This window comes from Protopterus annectens, chromosome 5.part0 (assembly GCF_019279795.1).
Source record: "Protopterus annectens isolate FY-2018-M chromosome 5.part0, PAN1.0, whole genome shotgun sequence".
Classification (NCBI taxonomy): domain Eukaryota; kingdom Metazoa; phylum Chordata; order Ceratodontiformes; family Protopteridae; genus Protopterus; species Protopterus annectens.
In genome coordinates, this window is record NC_056735.1 from 869,534,021 (window position 1) to 869,559,509 (window position 25,489).

General features: G+C 35.1%; 1 protein-coding gene across 1 annotated transcript in view; it reads left to right on the forward strand.

The window, feature by feature from the left end:
• The window catches only part of LOC122802869 (transmembrane protein 255B-like), a 972,295-nt gene that overhangs the window by 346,595 nt on the left and 600,211 nt on the right, over positions 1–25,489 (forward strand). Inside the window, exon 4 of the mRNA XM_044072667.1 lies at positions 20,902–20,991. Coding sequence (XP_043928602.1) covers positions 20,902–20,991 — 90 coding nt within the window. The remainder of the gene's footprint in view (positions 1–20,901; positions 20,992–25,489) is intronic.

Here is a 25,489-nt window from a genome sequence, read left to right on the forward strand (position 1 = left end):
TTTCTTACCACAAAAACCTGCTTTAATAATAGGGGGAAATCTTTCCTTTCTTAATTTCTTAACATTATCTAAAATAACCTTCAATTTATCAAGAGGATAACCTCTCTCTTCAAACAGTCTAATGACCTTATCGGTCTCCTTTATGAAAACCCCCTCATCACTAATCAGGCGGCTTAGCCTGATGACCTGCCCACGAAAAACATTTAATTTCATAAAGGGAGGAAGGAAACTATTGAAATGTAAACAGTTATTAGTAAATGTGCTTATTCTAAATACATTGCTTGCAAACTTTCTCTATTCAATATCTAACTCAATAATCACATCCAAAAAGTGGACAGATGTTCCTATTTTACTCAATGTGAAAGTAAGTCAACTCACACTGTCATTTACTTGATCTAAGAATTCATAAAATACATCTCTATCACCTGACCAAATAAAAAATAAATCATCAATGCATCTTTTATAAAAGTTGACATGACAAAAGGAAAGAATCGTAGCTAAATATCCCCTTTCCCACCAACAAACTAAGTTGGCGAATACTGGTGCCACTTGGGCTCCCATCGCAACATCACTTTTTTGTTTGATATATGTTATTATCAAATGTAAATAAATCATTTTTCAATACTATATCTAGCAATTGACAGATAATAAACACATCAGGTCTGCAATTTTTACAATATTTGCTCAAAAATAATCTAACAAATTCTATACCTTCCTCTTGATCAATAGAAGCATACAGAGAACTGATGTCTATAGTGCACATAATGGTCTCATTTCCTGCATACTGGATTTTTTTTAGTTTATTCAAAAACATCCATGAATCTTTTAGGTAGTATTTACTGTTTTGTGCTATGGGATTTAATACCTGATCCAGATAGGCCAAAATTTTAAAAGTTGTATTAAAGGGTGCAGATAGTATAAGCCTAAACAGAGGCTGTTCTAAATTTTTGCATATTTTCGGTATTCTGAATAAACAACCTAACTGAGGCTCCTCTACCATCAAAAATTCAAAAAGGTCAAATGTTATATACCCTTGGTGTAATAAGTCAAAAATAATTAAATCTATATTTTATTTCTCACAAAATTCTAGACACTTTTGATAGCTATTAATATCTGACAGTAACTAATAAATGGCTTCATTGTATTTAATATTGTCCATAATAACAATGCCTTGCCCTTTATCTTCCTTCATGTACCTTAAATCAGTATAACTACCTAATTTCTTTAAGGCTGCAATCTTAGCTTCATTTAAATTACAATATTTATTATTGATCCTATTATGTGCAATATTATGTAACAAATTGTTAATATCATTCTCACAAATAGAAGAAAAAACATTTAATGTGTGGCATAATGCAGGGTTGTGATTGCTAGCTCTTTTGAATTCAACATTCTTCATGTCAACATTATTTAAGATATATCATAAAAACAAAGGAAGCAACAGGCCATGGCTATATATAAATTAAAACAATTTAATCCACAACAGACAACAAAAGGTGAGCGCTTTCATGGACCAAGTCACTTCATCAGACAATGAAATGAAACAAAAAATTCCTTTATATACCATCCCATGCTTATTGATTAAAACCCCACCTTCATTTAAAGTCACACGTCATTTTATATTCAAATACACCATATAAAACAACTCATTTAAAAATTAAGTAACAAAACCATGTATAAAACATAATGCAACATTACACATTAAAATGTTATACATTAAAATGTTACTTTAACAGGTCTCTCCCTAAAAGAATGGGCTTAATATTCATTTTGTCATTGAGGCCCTTCCCCATACTAGCCTTGAGTCTCAAAATCCATTCAAGTTCTTTTGCCTCAATTTTTAATTTCACATCTCCCCCCCTGAGGTTGTCCACGACAATGAATGAATAATAAGCCCATTCTCTTAGAGAGAGACCTGTTAAAGTGACATTTTAATGTATAACATTTTAATGTGTAATGTTGCATTATGGTTTATACATGGTTTTGTTAATTTTTAAATGAGTTGTTTTATATGGTTTATTTGAATATAAAATGACGTGTGACTTTAAATGAAGGTGGGGTTTTAATCAATGAGCATGGGATGGTATATAAAGGGATTTTTTGTTTTATTTCATTGTCTGATGAAGTGGCTTGGTCCATGAAAGCACACACCTTTTGTTGTCTGTTGTGGATTAAATTGTTTTAATTTATATAAAGCTTTGGCCTGTTGCTTCCTTTGTTTTTATGTTATTGAACTGTTTTTTTGGAAGTACAGCTTACCAGCATCACTTTTCTTCTGATTTTTCTTGTTTATTTAAGATATATTTACGATTCAACTTCCTTACAAATAATTTAAAGTCAATCAAAGTGTTCACAATAGAAGCATTGTTGGCTGGAAGAAAGGATAAACCTTTTCCTAACAACCTTATTTCAACATCAGAAAAAACATTATGACTTAAATTAAAAATTTGACAGTCATTAGCTAATGTCCTTTGTTTCTCCCTTTCTTTTTGCCACCACTGTGAAAGACTCTTGATTTGGAGGCAGGGTATTCATTTCCATTGATGTTGTAAAAAAAACAAAGCTGAAGAAGAAGACAGTTCACTTGCATCACTGGACTCACTAGTCAAAATGTCCCAGTGTTGTTCCCCAAAATCTGTGTGTAGCCTGTCATCAGTCTCAAGATCAAAGGAATCCAGCATGTCAAGGCTTTTAGTCATTCTATTTCTGTTGTCATGAAAATTAGATGTGCCACCACCTTGTTTCTGCCCCTTTGTTTTGTTAAGAAAGGCTTGTCTGTTTGGTAGCTGTTTATATCCCTAGTTAATTTCTTCTTTTTCTTACTTGTTATATTAGTAATGAGTCTTCCAGTTTTTTCAAAAAGATTGTGATATAAATATTGAAATGTCTCAAAATCCATGTGCTTATTAAGTTTGGCATCAATGTAATACAGATTTGCTCTTTAAGTGTCTTAATTTTATCCGCATTCTAAGTAATTAAGGCTTTTACCCCCTCCAAGTCAGCTTTATTGTAAATAACTTTCACACTGTTATAGATACCATCATTCACAGATATGCAATTAGGAAATGTGTAGACTCTTAAGTCCCAGTGGTATAACTTTTAAGTCCACACATTTATTGAGATAATGGTTTTCAAGCACTAAACTTTTAAATCTCAAAACCTTTTTTTCCAGCTCAAAGAAATAAGTTCTGAAATTAAAGGAATTATGAAATGTATTTATAGACCTCACAGAGTGTGTCAAGGAATTATCATCCAAGAATGGATTTGAGTCTTCTTGTTGCAAAAAATTAGCGAGCATCTGCCGAGGATGATCCATTTCTGCTGCAATAACAATTCCTTCATCCGAGGAAAATGAAAGAAAATCATCGGAATGTTCACCACCTTGGTGGAAGGCTCCAAAACGCCCTTTTAACTGTTTTAACATCGCCTGTGCTTGTCCAATCCCATCTGCCAACTGTTTAGCAAGATTAGACACTCCCTCTGGAGTGGAATGTAAAGTAAGGTCATGTATTTCATCCCCATTCATGTTGAAGTTGAATTTATTATTTATTTATTTTTTTTTAATTGAATTTTGCTGACCAGGAAAGTCCACTGGGTCAAGAACCCATTTTAATTTTTTTTAATATGAAGATTATTAAAATATAGATAATGTAAATACACCTTGTAAAAGTTACAATGGATATGGCAATTCTGGCATAGGTTGATCTATAAATAAGTATAAAACAAAGATTATATTCTCCCACATCCTGGAAAGTTTCAGTACTGCTATCTGCAATTGATTATATTTTTGGACTTTAAAATCCAAAGGCTTAATTAAAAAATTCCAGGCCACATACCTGTCCAGATATGTATCTGCTTTAGCTGCTATTTGGAACAGTAGATGATTATTTTTATTTAAACAACATTTTTCAGTGTTTTAGTCTCTCAAACCACTGCAGTATCACTCCAGTCTTTCTGGGGTGCTTCTATTCTTCTGACTTTCCTGAATTACTTGTGACATTGTTTCAATGGCTTCTGAAGAAAATGAAGCTTCTAACCAGTTTTAGTCATCTTGGGACATCACGCAATTAAAAGTAACCATCATAGCTGCATTCATCTGTGAAACATTCCTTTTAATGGAACTGTTTTGTCCATAATGTTAAACCTTGAAATTGCAAGGCTATTTGCTGGTTCAGGTACATCAAGCATTTGTAATATCACATAATCAACAAGTCCTATTTGCTGTAACTCCATTATAATAACTTCACATTGCTTATTATCCATATGTAGATCCAGTACCATCTCTTTCTCAGATTCCATACACCAACTCCTCTACTTCTCCATTTTGGCTCAACACAAAAATAATTCCTTCACTAGAGAAAGTTTTTTTTTTATTAAGAATATTACAAATATAGCATATTTATATAATGTCAGTCAAATTTAACACTTCCCCAGCCAGAGTTTTAGTTTAATTTCCCGAAAGGAGAATAGGTCTCCATTTTAACAAGAGGCTAAATCTTCTCCTTACATCCCTATTCATTAACTAATTACTAGATAATGTAACTACAACTTCCTTTTTTATTTATTCAGTTTATAATAAAATACATATTCTAACCATCAAAACCTATTGCAGAATTTATTTTACTTTATTTTATTTTAACACCTGTTCCAATTATTTTTTTTAATTATAAAAATTTATCTGTCTTACCTCTCTAATCACAGCCTCATGTCTCCTGTCACCTCAGGCCTTAATTGCAAATATTTTCTGTAATTTCTAGTTTTATATCCAACATCCCTTACCACTTTGCTCATTCAATAAAACATCTGTGTACTGCTGATCATGTTTTTATACAGTAAGGGACTGATGTGTACCTTTTAACTAAACACTTTATTAATGTTTTCTAAATTATGCTATCAACTTAGTTATCAAACAAATGATTCTGTGGTTCCAATATTCTTACCAGATCCAATTCTTCAAAAAGTCATGAAGTCTATCCGCATTCCATGTCTCCCTCTCAGCCTTTTACTCTCTTCTTCTTTTCCCTTTTTTGGGGTTGCTACAGATTTTTACCTTTACAATCTCTTAACCATCATCAGCTCCCTTTTCAGCCAATTGGCTCAATCACTTCCCTTCAACAGGGTGAGGGCTGACTGGAGAGATTCATCATTTAGACAGCCTTCAAGATCAACTCCCATTTTTCTAATTTTGTCCCTGCTCTAACTTCCTATTTCAATTTCAAAAGCATTCACTATTCAAGTCAGTCTCTACAAATATGGCCAGACCATATTTGATGTACATAATGTACATATGTATGTATGTATGTATGTATATATATATATATATATATATATATATATATATATATATATATATATATATAGCTATATATATATATATATATATATATATATATGGGGTCACTACGAAATTTCAAAATCTCAAAATCTCGAGTTTCAGCATATCGAGTTCAGAATCTCAAAATTTTGGAATCTCAAAATTGTGAACCCCCCCCCACAAAACACCACCTAACACACAAAAACATGTGTATGCAGGGGGGCAAGCCCCCCTGTACCCCCCACACCCCCTGCAACTTAAATATACCAACTCCAAGATCACACTACAGCAAGAACGAGGGAAATCTCCTGGTCCGCGCTGTATGCCGATCTCCGTTCAGGATTTCAAAGTTTTGAAACTTCGAACATATGCTTTTTAAATGTTTTTGCAGGGGGACATGCCCCCCCTGCACCCCCACAACCCCTGCTAATTAAATATACCAACTCATAGACTGCACTACAGTGAGGAAAATTATAAATTTCCCATTCCATGTTGTACGGTGATCTCTATTTTAAATGTCTAAAGTTTCAAAACTTCAATCATATGGTCTCAGCCGTATGATGTTCAAAGTTTTGATACATTGGTAATCCAATAGTGACATATATATTTATATATATATATGTATATATATATATATATATATATATATATATATATATATATATATATGTGTGTGTGTGTGTGTGTGTGTGTGTGTGCATAAATTGTATTCATTTTTTTTATTATTTACCTTTCCCCTCCACCTTTAAAATTGACCAGGGTCTTATGATCAGGCAACAGTGACTTTAGTTTGGGAGGTTGGCATACTGGTTCAGGTGTTTACCTTACAGATGTATGGTACATGATTTGATCCTCAGTGGGCTAATTAGCTATGCTTAAAATCAATTAGCCTAGTACTACTCTATGGACCTATCTTCTTCTTCTTTCAGCTTTTCCCTCTATGAACCTATAACAGTGTTAAATTGCTAATCAACTTTTAAGTTCAAAGAATGAACCCAATAATCAGCATGTTCTTGTGAACACCATATCCTATAATCCAGTTCTACTAAAACTAAACTAACATCTTTTTTTCTTTGCTGTCTTCTGTTTTCAAATTACAGTTAACATTAATTTATTTATATTTGTTTACCAAGGCAGGGCAGTCATCTATATTGACCAATTTCAACCTCAACCCAGGCAAAATACAGAGCATTTCACAAACAAAAATATAAAAATGGGCAGAAATATAAATAATAACAGAGTGTAAGCAGAAAACCTTTGGAGATGGATATAACCTCCTTGCCATATTCAATACCAAATTAAAAGAGAAAAACAGAGGGCAACCACCTAGAGTGCCATGCTTAGACAGGTGTGATTTCCAATTTATTTACTTTGTAGAACACGAAAATACATAATTTCTTTGCTCTTAACAGCATAAATAAAATGCTGTACTCTGCTAGAAGACAACACACTTTCCCCCACAGCATGACAGGTGCCCCAGGGGGGCTGATACACTTGACTTGAACATACAAGTTGAACAATATCTGGTTAGACTTGCACTGTGAGGTCATGAAGCAGATGTCTTGCAGTGTTGAAATAATAGGTGAAAAGCTATGTCACTGATGGGAGAGAGGTTTAACGTCATTATGATGCTTTTTTTTTTAATTAAAAGTATAGCTTTTTAAAGTGTAGCTTTACTGGTTGGCTGTATCTTAATGGAGACTGGAGGGCCATTCTGCTGAAATGATGTAAGTCTGTTTATATATGTCTCAACAGCAAACATGTTCTATTTGTTTTTTTCAGTTTTGTCCTATTGTGACATCAGAGAGATACGCAACAGGTGGCTGCCTTTTGTGGTAGGAGTGAGCCGGCATATATATGCATATGATATCAACAACTTGAAATATATGATTGTGGCCATTTGCACTTTAATTTTCATCCCGATTTAACACTGTACTGGGATACACAGAAAGTGATTACATTTTTATGGTGCCATAAGAAGGCAGGTACTATTACCAAATATAATTTATGTATTATCACAAGTATTTGTCTTCTGTGTTTAGTGTGCACTGCTGAAGTTTGAGCATTATGTCTTGGATACAATCCATTTCTTCTTTGAAATAAGAAGTAAGATTTAATTTCTCTCCTTACATAGGATTTGTGTTCTGGCCACCATTGAATCAAAAGTTGAAAAAAAATTCTAAAATGCACCTCACAGCATCTACAACCCAATAGTGTCTGGTGACTAGTATACCCTAGACTCCCAGAGTAATTTAATTATTACAGTGTAGTCTTGGTCAGTTAGAGTATGTTGAAAGGATTCAGGGAAAAACAGAGTTGAAGAGCAACCCTGGATTTTTTCCCTTGATCACAATTGTTGTTCAGACCAGCACTGCATGAAAAAGTTGTTTAGAAATTTTAAAATGCACCTCAGAGCATTTAGAACCCCATTGCCTTCCTAGGGCTTTTCAACCCTCGGACCCCTATCTTAATGCACTTATTCCCACACAGTAATTACAGAACAGTCTTGAAAAGTTAGGGTGTGTTACAAGGATTAAGGGAAACCCAAATCTGAAAAGCAAGACTGATTCTTCTTCTTTTATTCATGAGTTTTGATCAAGCCATGATTGGATATAAAGCTTGTTTAAAAAAATGGTAAAATACACCTCCGAAAAGCATCTAGAAACCCTCATGGCTTCTTGTAGCTCCCAGTCCCCAATTTAATGCAGTTGTTTCCTGCACAGTTATCAGAGAGCAGCTTTGCCTACTTAAAATATGTTGGATGGATAAATGAATGAATACATGAAGGAAAAAATGAAAAGTAAGACAAACTGTCTGGAAAAAAGAAGAAAAAAGTAATCTGGGCAGCATAGGCAGGCCAGGACAGAGAGGTATTGAGTGATATGTGTATGTCTATGTGTGTGTATGAGGGGGACACTGTACAGCCATTTCACCTAGGACACCAGTTGACCTATGGCTAGCTCTGCGTTATAGTAAACAAGCAGAATATAATGTTAGTTTCTAAAGGGAGTCAAACATCAGTAATTCTGTGAGAGGAGCAGAAAAGTGGAGGGCAGAGAGGGGTAGGTAATATGTACTTTGCTAAAGCAGGCACATTTGGCTTGGATGAAGAGATGTTTTTTGAGCTGCATTGTGAATTCAGAGCAAGTGCTTGTTTCCTTTAGGTCACTGGGAAGATCTTGTCAAGGATTAGGTACCCGAGAAGAGAATGCATGTCCAGTGCTGTGGAGTTTACTTCTAGGGGCAGTGGGAGTTGCTGTGGCTTGTGAGAAGAGTCTCAGGTTGTATGAGAAGGTTTTTCATGACGTTTTTCTGCAAGGGGAGTAAATGCCTGCAGTTGGAGTAGTTTGTAATGTTGGGTCATGGGAAGCCATTTGGCTTTTGCTAGGTAATAAAGTGACACTCATGGATAAGAGAGTTTGTAATGAATCAGCAGATGCTTTTGAAGATTGGAGTGTGGTGGTGTTTGTTTTAGAGGCAGGTGCAAAAATGGGTTGTCCATATTCTAGCTGAGAAAAGCTAACCCCTTTGGTCATGGCTGCTCTGGGTGGTTGAGATAAAAAAGGGGATATTTTTTGGCCGAGAAAGTTTATTTTTACTCTTTTTTCTGGCTATGTGCAAATGAAAGTTTAGAGATTAATCACGCCATAATCCTAGTTATCTGAAGGTGGATGTAGTTTCTATGGTGTAGTTGTATAAGTCAAAGCTAGTTAAAAAGTCAGGTACCGGGTGAATTTTCTGTGATGTTCTAACAAGCATAGCTTTTGTTCTTGGAGGGATTGAAAAGTTGCTTATGTTTTATGAGTGATTGGTGGAGCTCATGTAAGCTTGACTGGAACTGGAACTGAAAGTTGGTGTGAGCGTGACTTGATCTGTGAATGACCATGTTATCTGTATAGAGATAGATACATCTTCCAGAGACTGCCACTTCTCTGGAACAAGCTTCCAATTCATGTAAAAAAGAGCCCCTCCCTGACCCTCTTCAAATGCAACCTAGATCAATGGATGGGTGACTGCAAATTCACTACTGGGGTGGCGCCTATGTCCCTCCTGGACAGAAGAAGTTGATATTAACTACCATAGTTCCTTACCTTTTTGAACTTCACTCACCTAACCACTGACAACTGGTGCAACTTGAGATAGTTATGGCTAGGCTTGCAAGGGCTGTAGGGCTGTTAGTAACCTTCTATGAACCTATGAGTAAGATATGCAGAAGATCACTGTTAAGTGAAAATAACCAACTCATAAACAATTAGTATTCCTAAGATAATGTCTTAGTATTTCAAACATTTTAAGATTCTCTCTGTCATAAAGTAGAGAACACAATTGCTTATTCTCATGAAGTGGCCCCTTTCTTTTAACTCATTCCCTCCAGTAGAGCTTTTTTGGGTGTATACCTTTAACCCCTAGTGGGCGTGGCTTCAGCATTTAAAAATTGAAGCTATCACCTTACATTTTTAACAAATACCCATTGACAGAGGTCATATATCAGTACAATTGTGTTTGCTATCATGTATGCTTCAAAACAAAATTTTCCAATACCTTGTATGTAACATGGTTTTGGAATTATTATTGCAAATATGAACAGGCAATATTTGATGCCTAGAGGAGCAGTAGGGTGTAACTGCAGAAACGCCTGGAGACGTCACTCGGCTGTAATGCAATAATCTCCCACCCCCACCCACTGTCTCACTACTTCAACCTCATTTGTTTCCTCATCCAAGCTAATACCCAGGAACACTAATTTAAAACAGACAGAAGAAGTCCTGTTTCCTTCTTCCACCTTTTAATCCTTCTTTTTAGTTAAAAAATATACTGAAGGCAAAAAAAAAATATCACAATACTAGTCTTCAGTAGAGTCAGTAACAGTTTCCAGTGTTTTAGCTTAATACAGTTTGCATTAAGAGAAAGAAGTCTCATCTCCTGACATGTTTACTGCTGATTCTTTTTCATTTTCTTTTTCTAACTTGCTCTCTTGTAGACAATTATATTCCATATCCTTCCCAGCATCATCTGTTTGCAAATAAATTATTCCATATATACTGAGAAATCTGCAGCACACTGGATTGATTTCAAGATGCTCTCAAAACACACTTATTGCATTCTTTCTTGTGTACCTCTGCCTCCTCTAAGTCAGATAGGGCATTTTCCTCTTGGTTTTGTAATCTATCCCACCCCAACATTTGGTATTTTCACAAGTTAGTCAGACCAGAAATTACCTTTCCCCACACCTGTTAACCATTTGCTCTCACTCCTAACAAAAATGTTCTTCTCTCCTTATGGTGGGTACAAATATTAGATAAATGCTGCTTGTTTTTTATTTATTTATTAACATTTGTTGACCGGGAGTGTCCGACTGGATGTAGGTCCATTTTCAGCGGAGGCCTGGGGAGAAAAGCTCCACAGTTAAAATATACAGACAGTAGTTACATTGGATTTACATAGCAATTAACAATTTGATCAACATACCAATTAAAAATTACATAGTTACAGATGAAGAACATAGTACATCAGTAGACAACTAGAATCTGTAATTACATTTTGACAAATGTAATGTTTGATAGTTTAGTCCCTATATCTTACCAGTGTCATTCAGCTATTTATAACAATGACATCATAAGATGACCCATGTTATTGGTGCAATAAGTCAAGAGAGATTCCCTACAACCCAAGTCCATATCTTGGATTTATCCATGTTTTTTCTGGCAAAATAAACAGTCTCACACAGCCTTTCAGGCACAATTTGTATATCGACTTTCAAAATAGTCTCTGATTAAAAAAAATATATATATATCTGTTTAGAACATTGTGGAACAGTAAGATAATTAACAATGCTTCTGAGGTGAAATCAGACTTGGTCTGGTATATTAAAATTGGATTTTACTCTTTCTTTCCTTAAGTTGTGGAGATTCAATACTTCTAGCACTGATAGTAGCAAAGGAAAAATGTACCTGCTGTCTTTCCCTTAAATCACTTTCTAGAAAGTCCCTAAATTTAGGAGGAGGCCCAGCTTGCTCCCTTGCTTATCTGCAGTCAATAAAAAGTCCACAAAAGTGACAGTGTGGATCAATTTTTTGTTGCCTGACTTCATGCCAAGAAACTAAAGTAGGACCGTTCACATATATGCTGGCTTGCTGTTTATGGGCAGATTTCTTTTTTCTTCCAAATGGCTGACATCTAATGGATTGCAAGCTATTGCATGCAGAGCATTAAGAAGAGATTCATTTTAGCCGCACCTTAGTCTTGCAACAAGGAAATAGTACATAGTATCAATATATTACTCACTGATGAGATTAGACTGCTTTGTTGGAAGTTTTGGTGTACAAATGTCATGAAAATATTTGGCTATTTGTTAGACAAATGTGACAGAGAAAATAAAAGATACTTTATTAACATGAGAACTGCTTTATTTCTTTTACAATGCAATTTCTACTTTCTCATTCATATTTCTGAGTTAGTAAACATAAGGTAGAGGTTTGATGAAGTTCTTCAGAATAATAGTTTACATGACACTGACTCATGTGAAGCCGCATCAGGTTCAAATCCCAGCTGTCAATGTAATAACATATTCAGCCTGTTCTCTGTTCAAAGCTGGCATATTTCATCATGGGTAAATGTATCAATCAAATGGTCCACACTGCGGTTAAGGTTTTTTAGACTTCTGTCAATGTTTCTATGCTTTCCACTTCTTTATGTGTGGCAATGGGTTTCTCCTCTTTTCCATGTCAGTTTCCCCTTTGGCCACCGACATCTCTTGTCCTATTAATTAATGCACTTCCATGTCATTAACCTCCTGCTTGTATTCCAAAAACATCAGAGCTTCATGGCAGTTGTAATTTGATGTATAAATTTTATATTTTCTGTCATAGGATCATAGGACCGTAGGATGTTACTAGGCTATTGGCTTTGAGGACCTTATAAGCCTAGCCAAGAGTTTAGCCCCTGCATAGACAAATCAGCACTTGATACCCCTGTCTAGCAGGGACACGGGTGGAATTCCAGTGATGTATTTTCTATTTCCTATCCAGTTATCCAGATTGCGCTTAAAAAAGGGGTAAAGAGGTACTCTGCTTGATGTGAAGAGGGAGCCTATTCCATAGATGGGGGAGTCTCTGGGACACAAATCTGTCCTGCCAGCAAGTCCTATTGATGTCACAGACCCGGTTGAGGCTGTGTGTGTGGGTTACTTGAGTGCAGCTTGATTTGCATATATGCAGCAGTCCCATCTAGGTGGAGTCTGAGATTACCTTGTATGCCAGACATAAGTCACCTCTGAGGAGTCTGTATGAAAGAGAATAGAGGGATAGGGCTTTTAGCCTGTGTTTGTATGGTAGATTTTTGAGAACCTGGGTTTTCCTGGTAAGGACCCCCTGTGGTCTGTCTAGCTGCTGCATGTGCTTTGCGAGGTACATGCCGAATGGGGCATTGTACTCAGTAATGGGCCTTGTAAGGGAAGAATACAAGGATGTTATGACCTCCTTGTCCCTGGATGAAATATCCTTACTTATAAAGTGGGCCATGTAGAATGCTTTCCGTACAATGGAAGCAACATGGTGGTCAAAAGTCGGGCTACTATCAATCTGGGTGCCCAAATCCCTCACAACTGACTGTGTGCTTAGAATGTTGTTATTAATGTGATAATTTGTGGGGATATCTCTCTCCTCAAAGGGGATGATGATGCATTTTTTTGTATTCAGCTGTCCCTTAAAATATTATCAAGAGTATAAATGTGCTTAAACAAAATAAGTAAGCCCTAGATAATTCTGAAAGCTTCTTCTATAAGTAAAGGAGCCATTATGCTACACAATGATCCCACTTAATGATATTATTTCCCCTAGACCCAATCATAGCCAAACACAAAAAAGTACCTCAAAGACTGCAACCAGTTTATTATCAAATAATTTAATACATTCAGCAAACTCAGCTGATAACAACAAATACATTAGGAGTAGTGTAGGAGAATTCTTGCCTGTCAATACATGATAACCCAACCAACCTTAATATTCAAACAAATCTCATCAACAAATACATTTTGGGGCAGGAAGATAGAATGCTCACCTTGCATGACTCAAATAACCTAAACAACCCCAACCAACTTTATGGTAGCATGGCACAAAAGATCACCTCACCTGTGCAGCAGCAGCATCCTGGACCACTCAGTAATCATTTGCAAGGTTCCTCATACAAACCTCAGTGACAGAAACTGGAAGGGGGGAAGAAATGGGCCTGCTTTTCACGTTCAGGAAATGGAGTCCCTTCTTCTGTACAAGGGGGAACACTGGTCTCCATGCCAAAGAAGTTAAGCCTAACTGCAAACACTGTCTATTAAACTGAAAAGTCAACTATTGTTTCTCTGTAGTACATTATGGTAATGATATAAACTAATGAAATTCTTTTAAAAGTCAAACTTAACTAGACTGTTCCTGATAAAGGAAATTGTCCTGTAATAATCTATATATGAATGGAAAGATAAAAGGGTGAGTCTTCCTTTATATGATATTTGATAAAGTTCCTCTGAATTATTTCCTGTGTTCTAATCTCAGAAGTTTGTCTCACACACACACACACACACACACACACACACACACACACACACACACACACACACACACACACACACACACACACACACACACACACACACACACACAAACACAGTACGCATACAGAGTTGTTTTCACTTGAATTAACCTTACTGGACTGAGTCTATTTTTGGGTGAAGTTGGGGTGAAATCTTATTACAAATTTGGTTGCACAGTCATTAAATTCAGTTTAACACTGATTAACAAATGCATAAAGTACAGTAGTTTGCGTGAGTATAACCAAAAGTAACAAGTGATATGTAACTTAAATGTGACATGTTCATATAATATCATATAGTGTAGTACAAATTAGCTCTTAAAATGGTATAGTGATGAAAAAAGTAGGAGCAGTTGTTGAAGAAGGTTGGCAACATGGAATAAATTAAATAAGATGACAAATATGTAACAGTTTATGTCCATATTGTAAGGCTAACCAACAATGGTGAGCAAAAAAGTGAAAGCAATATGCAGTGCATTAATTACAAGTACACTTAGGTGATATTGTAAGAGCTATGATGGTTAGGTTTATTAAGGATGTAACTTCTTCAGAAATGGTATTACAACAACCAAAAAAATATACAGGTGTTCAAGAAGATTTTTAAATACAAGGAACAAAGTATCACATGATCAAAAACCACCAGTCAGATAGAAATACCACTGGTGGGAACTATTTTAAGGAAACAATGTAGGCAAAATGTTCACATTCATCCCACAGTTAATTTAAAACATAAAAAAATATCCATTATTGTACAATCACAACTTTCACACATAAAACTAACACTCAGTAGTGAATACAGGTAGTAAACAATGTATTCTAATTGTAAAATAAAAAAAATAATAAACACATTTAAAAGTCATTCTAAATAATTAATGAATGACTGCAACAGGTAACATATTATCTATTTAAACTCTTCAGTTTCAATAAACAAGAAATATTACAAGCTTCATTTAAACCTGGAAAATAAAAGGCATTTAACAATAACTGCCAAACTAATTCACGTTCCTCTAGGAGCAAGGCTGTAGGCCCACCCCTAACACCAGGTTTAATTTGATCAAGAGCTTTGAAACTGAATTTATGTCCACCACTAGAGTGGGAATGTTTAGCTAAAGCATTTTCACATTTATTTTTATCTACGTCATGTATATGTTCGTATATTCTCTCACGGAACTTGCGATCCGTCTTACCAACGTAAAACGCCGTACAGTTGTTACACTTTGCAATATATATCACTAATTTAGATTCACAGTTCAATTTATGGTTGAATTTGAAATTTTTGTTATTAATGGTGAAAGAAGCTCCTACTTCAATATGTTTATACATTCTACATGCACCACAACTAAACATACCTACATTTCTATTATGATATGATGAACCATCAGTTTGTAACAAATTCTTTAAGTTAGACCCCCTTCTAAACACTATACTAGGGAATTTACCTAACTTTTCAAGAAGAGAATTATCTCTACTAATAAAAACCCAATTTTTATACAGTATAGAACATACATTTGTACTATCTTTGCTATAAGTTGTCATAAAACTGGTGTTATTGTTAGGTTGTGAGATAACCCTAGAATTGATGTATTGGTCAATGTTGGAATTAAAATGAAAGTTACTGGAATGGCAAGTAGCAGGCCAAAGGTCAAGTATGACCTCTCTCCTACATAATATAGGTTTAAAGTAGCCATTGTACCGTTTACACTGTATCTCATCTATCAATGAATTAAATAAATCAATAGGGTATCCCCGCTTTTGAAACATACCACTAAGAAAATTACATTCATCAAGAAAGTCCTCGTAGATAGAAACCATCTTTGCTGCCCTTATAAGTTGACCTTTAATAATAGACCTTTTTTGTGCAAACGGATGTCTGATAGTAAAATGGAGAAATGAATTACAGTAAGTGGCCTTCCTAAAGATTCTTGATGTTAACCTTTTATTTGTTAGGACTTTAGATAGTTTAACATCTAAGTAGTCGATCGTATCACCACTGAAGTTAAATGTAAAGTTGAAAAAATCAGTGGTGCTATTTAAATAATTGATGAATGTATGTGCTTGTATATCATCGCCTTGAAAGACGATAAATATATCATCCAAAAAGCGGGTATAATACACCAGGTTCGCCATGTGTTGAGGTTTACTGAAAATAAATGTTTTCTCCCAGTAGGCCATGACAAGGTTGGCCAAACTGGCACCACATGGCAAATCCATAGCCACACCTCTTTTTTGGAGGGAACATTCACCATCAAATATAAAATAGTTGTTAGTAAAAATAATATCTATTAATTCTTCTATCAAGTGTATTTCTGATAACGGTGCCCCTTTATCTTTTAACATTAGGCTCACCCATTCAACTCCCTCAAGGTGGGGGATGGAAGTGTAAAGATCTATAACATCAATGGTTAAAAAGGCTGCTGTCTAAGACTTTGCTGAGGTATTAACACTGACTGATGATCTCTTTGATGCCTGTTTATGCTTTAAAAGTAGAAAAGGTAGATTAATTTTTACTGCCTTTGAAGTTTTCCCCCCAAGAAGCATGATTGTTTTTTTCATCTAATATTAATTTTATTTGGCAAAAACAATGAGACTAGTTGATTGAAGAACATTTGTATTTCTAGAATGAGTGCTTCTCAATTACTTGCAGAAAGATTAGTGCTAAATCACTGGCATATTGCATGATACTGATTTCTTTGTTTATTGATTCATTGTTCTTTCTGCACTGATCTTTTATTTGAAATGTCAGGAGGTTGTGTCTTGTACCACTACGTTATGAACTATCATGCAATTATGAAGTAAACTATGCAAGAGCATTAGTACTGCAGCCTATTAATAGTATTTTTTGAAACGGGACTAAGTGGGATACCACATGAAATGCTTTGGAGAGGTCCAAGAATATTGCTAAGGCACATAATGTCTTAGTTCCCCATAATTCTTATGTGTATTGTTTGCTTTCAGAAGCATCTTTGTTTTACAGTTAATTTTATTTCCTGTTATTCTCCTCGTGTTAGGGTTGCAGATAATTTTGCTAAAACTGAAGATTTTACAGTGCCATTTGATTTTTAGTTTCATTGTTTACTCAGGGTTTCTCTATAACCAAACCCATAAAATGAAATCATGGTAGTTAATGGGCAACGATGTAACTGCAAATCATTATGGGCAATGAAAACCAACTTTCCTGTCTAGAGAAGCAGCCTTTTACTTTGAATACTACATCATTACAAGTTCATTTTCAATGTGTGGTGTTCCACCTGCAAGAACTTGTCAACGTTTATTTCTAGGAAGCAATAAACTACTGGTCATGCATGTAGCATGGAAATAGATTAGGCTATACAATAAATTAGGTAGTGAGGCAGTGTGGGTTCAGTCTTTCCTGATGTCATGGCAGAGGTTTTCAGCTCGGATAAAGAAAAAATCAGGGAGCCATCCATATCAACAAAATAAAATGCAAAACCAACACATTTTTTGCATAAAAATGCATAATTTGGTATTGTATATGGTAAGGAGGTTATATCCAAGTCTAAAGGTTTGTTGCTTACATTTAACCCAGAACAAGATCAATACACTTTAAGAATGTAACAGTGAATCTTTAAAGATTATATGTGAAGGTGCAAAATAGAATGCCATATCTACATTCCATTTAAACACTGTTGGGAAGATCAGTTGTGGTTAGTGGATGTTCTGGTTCTATTTTCACATAAAATAGTATTTTTAAAATTCCACGCTGCCATGAATCACACTGCTGCATTTCTTGACATTAATCTGTGAAGACTGTGACATGAAGATGTAATTTTTTTTTGGGGGTGGGGCAGAAACCCCTTCCTCCATAGTGTAATAATTTACATGTCTGCTAATGCTTCCCTAAGGACACATCTCTTTTTCCCTTTTAGAAGTCCAGGAACTTTGTCACAAGCAGAGCTCTCAACCTCTTACCTCCATAATCAGGGGCAAATCTAGAAATAATCAGGGACACAAAATATAAGCACTATTGACTTGAGAATATGACAGAATAATACAACATGAATTAACAATAATTTTCTGAAGTAACAGAAGTCTATAATTCTAATTATTGTCATTATTTATGAAGTGTAATCTACAGCATTTTATCCCAAATTGCCAGCTTTAAGAAGGATTAGGAAGAAAATCAGGGACAGCTGAGAGGTGTGATCACAGGGTATGGGTAAGTTTTCGTGGGGTACTTTTTTTTTTTTTTTTTTTTCAGGCTATGTGTCTATAACCATTTTCCAGATTTTAAACCAGAAGCAAATCACAGAACGGACAGTCTGGCAATATTAATATTTCATGACTAAAGTTGCACTTCCGCAGTTATTTATTGAGTATTATTTTTTTTCCAAGAACTAATACAGCTTTTCTGTAAATTAGCTTTTTTTCTCATTTTGTTTCCATTACTTTGTAATACATCTAGTGAAGCAGATTCACCCCTCAGATTATGTTTTCATGCTGCTAGGCATACAGATGTGTACCAAATAGGATGCAAGGTAGCCTATTTTAAATTTAAGCAGTAACCAATGACATTGGTCTGGTATATTAAGATTTACTCACAGTTGGTGTGGTTTAATCACAAGGGCAAAGCCCGATTGATTAAATAAAGCCAACCATGGATAAATCTTAATATACCACACCACAGAGTTGGTTATTGCTATTATACAATGACATTATTTAAGAAAAAAAATACTTACTTTTCTTAAATAATGTCTTTGTATAATGCTTCCCTTCCACATTTTTCTGGTATCCTGGGGCTTTTTCTGATGTACTGTGCATGCGTATGGAACTTGCATTCCAATACTTACCCAATACATCAGAGATTTTGGAAAGGAAGCAATGGAGGAAAAAAGTCTCCGTTGCTCCTTTTTTCTTGTTTTTTTTTTAATAAAAAAGGTTTCAAACAGTTTAGGGGTAGGAAAGAGAGAATGGAGGAAATACAAAGAAAATCAGGTATGTGTCTTTAGTTTTAAATAACGTACCTGATTTTCCTAGTATTTTCTCTATCCTGTCTCTCTCTCATATGTCCGGAGTCCAGATTACAGATTTTTTTTTTTATTTTTGTTAAAAAATAAATAAAACTTAAAGAATATAACAATGGAAAAAAGTCCAGGCGACCAGACTTTTTTCCGTTGGTATATTCTCGGATTTACAATGGGCATGGTGGTTGGGATGGCCAATCAGCATGCTCATTTTAGAATATTAATGGTCAGTCATTGTATAATTATTTTTAAACCTGTAACACACATTTTATATATTTTTTCTGTATTTTATAGCATAACTGTAAACAAGAGCCTGCATGGACAGCAAACTGACTGGAAGTTTAAAAAGACAGGGTAGACAAACTTTTGTATTTGATCTTTAAGTAATATCCATTTGTAGTAGTTTGTGTGCAGTAAACATAGAGTATAACAACACTTTCTGACAAATTGTGTTTATGATTCAAATATGTTACAGCGTGGATACACTTATTGCAAGTATTCAGTAAATATGAATATATTAGTTTGTTTTAAGCTTCTGTTTACTTTTAGCTTTTTTTAGAAAATGTATTTGCACTATTTTATCAGACATCTTAGCACCAGTCATAAAATAACTGAAATTAAACAAGTTAACCTAATTTAAATAAGCTGTAGAACATATTGTAATACCAAGAAGTCATGGCTTGTTGTGGAGCTTGTCCTTAAGACTAATCAGTATGTGATGTAAGTAAATTCCAGCATAACCCATGTGCACTTGTGATTAATTGCTATATTTATTATCGTATTGCTATTGTATTTTCTCCATAATTGCTTCTAGCTCACACCTTTGTTCATAGATACAGATATTGTACCTGAATATGTTTCTTTGTAACATTCATTCTCAGTAAGCAACCATTTTTTCTTTCACATTTTATTATTTTTTGGTTAATGTTTTACCAGGTGCCACTTGAATAAGTCAAGACACATCTGCCAATGATTTAATTTTGAGGATCATATTTTTGTATTTGTTGTATATTAAATGGGCCATTAGTCTGTACTGTGTTATCCTCAGTACGGCATGGCAAAAGCTACATCTTTAGCCAGCGGCTGGCGTCTGAACATGCCTCCGTTATACTACTTCCTGTTGGTTAAAGCTTGTCATACCACACAGACTACAAGCTTGTAACAACAATAATTAAACTCTGTACTTACTGAGGAATAGAGTCATTCATCACTATCAGGTTAAAAGGAACACTGAGACTGCACAGATGTTAGGCGATCCTAATTTACAGCTGCACAAAAATACACTTGATGCCTGGTGTTGTTGTATAGATAATTCCTGTGTTTTGGAGCCATTCCATGTATCATGTGGTTCTGCATGAGTGGACCCACTAGAGAAAGAAGCTTTACTTCCTTTCCCATCATTTGTCCTTAGTTTAAATAGCATCCAACAACTAGTACACAGCTTCATTGCCTTTTTCCTGCTGTGCTTTAAGTATAATAGACTGATCATCATGCTATTAGACTTCTTTCCACAGTTACTGCAAGAAAACAGGAGTACGTAAATAATAACATAAAAAACAACTTTTTATATCCTTTAAGTATCGTTGACTGTTCTGCAGAAAGTATTCTCAGTGAAGTATATAACCTCATTTGCTCGTTTGCATAATTAAGAAGTCATTAGATCTGTCCTCTTTGTTTAGGTCAGTAAGGAGAGAATGTGCTATCAGTAATATTTCTGTAGGATGGATACTTTAGTTACTAATCTGGTGATTTCATGCTATAAAACATTATAGAAATGCACTTGAACTAGAGGCAGTGTGACAATGAAATGAAGCTACATAATATAAAAATGTTATAACTGTAAGTGGATGTTGATTGAAGGGGTCTGTGAACTTGAATTGCTTTAGTACAGCACACTAGACACTGAAGCATCTACAAACAGATTTTTATTTCTATGGGCCACTTTCATCCTTTGGGTGGGGATAAATGATACAGAAGTGCGGTAACAAGACTTTAGCAGTTAAATTGCTTTCAATTTCTTTCCAGCTTGTCGCATCAATCGTGTTCATCAGCTTTGGAGTAGTGGCTGCATTCTGCTGTGCTATAGTTGATGGAGTATTTGCAGCAAGACACATTGTAAGTATACTTAGAGAAAATACAAGATGTCTGAGCTTTTTAATTTCTGAGCAGGCATATGCTATACAAGTTCATCTATTAAATGACATTTCAGTTTTGTTGACACAGTGGATTGCAGTGGCTTCCAACCCCTTTTGAAGGCAAAACCTGTGGTGATAGTTATACTTCGTAAGAAAAGTTCATGCTTGCTTGACAGTTATTTTAATGTGTTCTTTTCTGACCACGCTTACTGTGCTGTTTGTTTCTGGCCTTCATATACTATAGCATTACACACAGAAACATGCCATCATGGGAGCTGACAGCAGGAGGTACTTCTTGAAAAATGTGTTAAAGATTTCTGCAGCCACACGGATACATCAGAAAGATGATAGATGGACTTTGACATTAAGAAACATAATGTATTTCAGCAAGAGATAACCCTAAAACTTCTGTTATACAGTGTAAAACAGGATGTCTTAGTATATGTATGATTCAGTGTACAAAGGTAGTAGCAAGATAAAGTAGCATACTTTTATGCAAAGTTGTGGCGTAAGCTGCAAAGATGCATTTATTGTACTATTATTGAATACATTATTGTTAAGTCCTTACTGGAAGTCTTAATTTTAGAGCCCATACTTAAAAAAGAATATTTCACATAGGTAATAACTACTATATTTTTATAAGCCTATTAAATAATCAGGAATATGTTATACTGGAGTATGTGTAATATTTTCAGAAATAATAATGCAGAAATATAAAGTAGAAATGCAAAGGAAATATGAACACAGATAATGGAGATATGGAATATTGTCCAGATTCATGAAAGAGAGGAAGTGGACACTGGATTTAGAAAGAAAACAGGTGGAGACAGAAGAGGTTACAGGTAGAAGAGAGATAATTTAAAGCTGGGAATGTGAACAATACTTGTAACCACACAACTATTTATATATTATTTTATTTATTTGCATTTGTTTACCGAGATGGTCCAGCTGGGCCAGAAGTGCCCATTTTCAGTGGAATCCTAGGGAGATGAGCTCCACATATAAAGACACTTCACATACAATTCATAATTTACATTAATAAAGACACTTAGTACATATTATTGGCAGCTTATACAATTGGTGGAAAAAAAAACAAGACATAAGTAATCATTCTCAAATAAAACATATTAGACAAGCAATACAGAGTATATACATGAGAACATTCCATATGAGTAGTTTTCAGCTAGCAGAATTTATATATAGGACACTTCATGCAGTGGCTGCAAAGCATACATAGGAATTAGTTAGAGACTAGGTACTTAAACTTTTCACATGTTTAGGAGGTGTAATAGCTGAGCGATATGCTATATGAGTCCTGTTGCAGGAATCAGCAAAGTCGGTGGATATTGTTGCAGATATAAGTGGTGGTTTGATATTAAGGTAGGCTGCGAGAGTGCCTGAATGTCTCGCCTGGTTCAATGGTAGGTCTTTAATGGTTAGGAAGAGACGGAAGTAGACAGGAGGGATCAATGGTAGGACAATGAGAGTTAGTAGAAGAGGGGAGTGGACAGGATGGAGAGGTGGAGTAAGTAAAAAGACAGGTGGATGTGGAAGGAGGATGGCATAGTAGTAGAATGGGGGTGAGAATAGCTGTGATAGTTGAAGTTAGGTTATATGAGATGTGGTGTTAGCACATGTGCACAGCCAAGATGAGGAGAGGTGATGTTTCAGAGATGTCTTAAAGAGGGTTACTGAGTGGGTGGATCTAAGTGTTGGGGGGAGGGAGTTCCAAAGTTTTGTGATGGTAAAGGAGTAAAGCATCTGGCCAGTGAAAGTTTGGGTTTTTCTACATTTACGAGCAGTTGGTTGTTGGATGGGAGTGGTCTGTTAGGATGGTATAAAGTAAGTACAGAGCAGGGCACATGGATGGATTATGAATGAGTATGTGAGATGTAGTTAGTTGGATAAAGGTAATAGTTGGGGAGTTCAAGCCATTTTAGGTTGTGTAATGATAAGCAGTGTTGGGATGAGAAGGAAGCATTAGTTACAAACTTAGCAATTTTGTTGTAGCATGAGTCTAGTTTGGACTTCAGAGAGAACTGAATGTTGGTGAGGAGGAGGGCACTGTATAAAAGAGAGTTTAATGGAAAAGAAGAGGCAAGGGATAGTCAGGCTGAACTACTTCCAAATCAACACAACAAAGTAGGAAGACATGTTTGAAGTAGAAATTCAATGTTGAATTAGGAAACACTGGGGCACAGTGATGTATACAGTAATAACAAGTCACATTGTCCATTTACTCTGCCTTTGTGTACACAGGTTGATCCAGGATCCTTCTTATCTTGTGATAAATATTGCTTTCCAAATAACTTCTTTGTAGTTTTTCTAACTTAAAGTGTGTCTACATTTTTTTCATGTAACCACTGCTAAAAGAATGACCAGGGGTCTATCCATATTTTAACTGTCAGATTAAGGGCCCAGCCTTCTCAACTTTAAGTTAAAACTTTAAAGACACATGATCTCCATACAAGCTCAGTTACTGAGCACTGTGTCAAACTTTCATGTGTAGGACTGAGCAAGTCCATATATTTCTATCTAGCTCATTGCTTCTTCGTGTAGAAAGCTGCTGTTAGCCTGAGCTTGGCACCCCTCAGATTATTGTTAATAGCACCATGAAGATTGTCTGTACTATCCAATATGCAGTGGTTGGGTCTATGAAAGTTCTGCTGAAGTACCACAGTGACCCAGCTGTTACAGTGCATAGCTGAGTACACTAGAGCCCAACACTGTGGAGTTGAACTGATTTGCAACATTGTAATGTAATCTGTAATGAGCAGAAGGAGTTATAAACTTAATATTGTTGACAGTTTATCAAGTCTTTTTAATAATTCAACTTCCAGGATTCCTATACTTTGATCATCACTGGTTTATAGGATGTGTGCACAAGTTGACACTCTATTGAATTTCAGGATGTTACACTTATGGCCATAAAATGACTGCACTGGTCATCTCATGTTTTGTTGATAGTTAAACAGTGTACTGGATTTTAAGCAGCTTACTGGCTATTTTGTCTTTTTCTGACATCTCTATGGTCTCAGTTCAGTCTTAATCAACAGTCATCTTCTTGGTAAAGTCAATATGTTTTCTATATGCCAGTGTGAATTTTCTCTAGTTACTGTCACTTCCATGCACCTAAAGCACATTGGTTAATTGGCTATGTTAAATTGTATCTCTATAACCTTCAAACTGTGGCAGGGACCATAACTGAAAGGGGCTGTAGGAGAACAAATTCTGTTAACCTGTTATCAAACAAAAGTAAAATTAAGTCTTTGTTTCATGTTTTCTGATTGCCATTGTCTCTTGGTAATATTTTTCTGTTATACATTACTTGCCTGTGCTGTTTTTGAACAATGTAATTGAGAATTGCTTAATTTTTATCACTAGTGTCAATTTATTCCAACATTTTATTTGCTAGACATCAAGTCACTTCCATTTTCTGCATTTATATGAATTCTGAAGCAGTATATTACTGGATGTTTAATGACGCTACTCATTATATATATTGCAATTACAACTTTCTAATTCAATTGAGTCAGACATGGTCATATGTACCACATATGTATCACCTCTAAATCATCTGTAAAATGGAGGGCAGTTCTTGTTCATGTAGTCCGTAAGAGAAGCTTGTGTATTTCATTCCCTTTTCATTCTGTTAAGATTCTCTAAACTTTCTCAATTAGAGTAAAGTGGTTTGCTTGTAAGCTACAAGATTGTACTATTATATTTTATAGTGGCCTGATCAAAGATGAATATAAGTGCAAAGTTTGTTCCTTCAGGCTGCTGGTTGTGCTTTTCAGTATGACATGTACTGCAGAGTAAGTCTCTTTAACTTCCACTGGAACACAAAATCAAAGTTTAATTTGTTGTCTATAATGAGTCTTAGATCTTTTAGTATACTGCCTGTTTTAATGTTTTCTTGTCAATGCTGTAATCAAAGTATATAGATTTTCATCAAATTTGATATTATTACACTTCATTTCATTGAGAATGAAGCTGTTCCTATTGCACCAAGTACTAATTTTGTTTAAACTGTTTTTAAACTTTCTGAACCCTTAGTGGAGCTAATTAACCAATTTCATTGTCATTGGGGTATTATGCTAACTACATTGCAATACCTGTAGTTCGATCCATGAAAAAAATTAAAATTAGGTGTGGTCCCATATTGAGCCTTATTGGACTTCACTGGTCATCTTAAGAGCCTTATATCTTTGTTATTTTTGATTATTTCCCTTCAATCAGTTATTTTCCTGTTAGATATAAAATTGTTAATATTGAGATTATTTTCTCTACATCTTTTATAGAGTGTTTTGGTAAATCTCATGATTTCAATATGCTGCAAACTTCAATACATTACTAAGGCCATTATTTAGTTTCAGTTTGCTCAGTCAGTCTTCATGTTGTAGGCAGTAAAAATGTGGCTGTCTTTGCATGAATGGAGTTATGAAGGCAGGAAGATTACTTTTACTGCATAGTCTTTA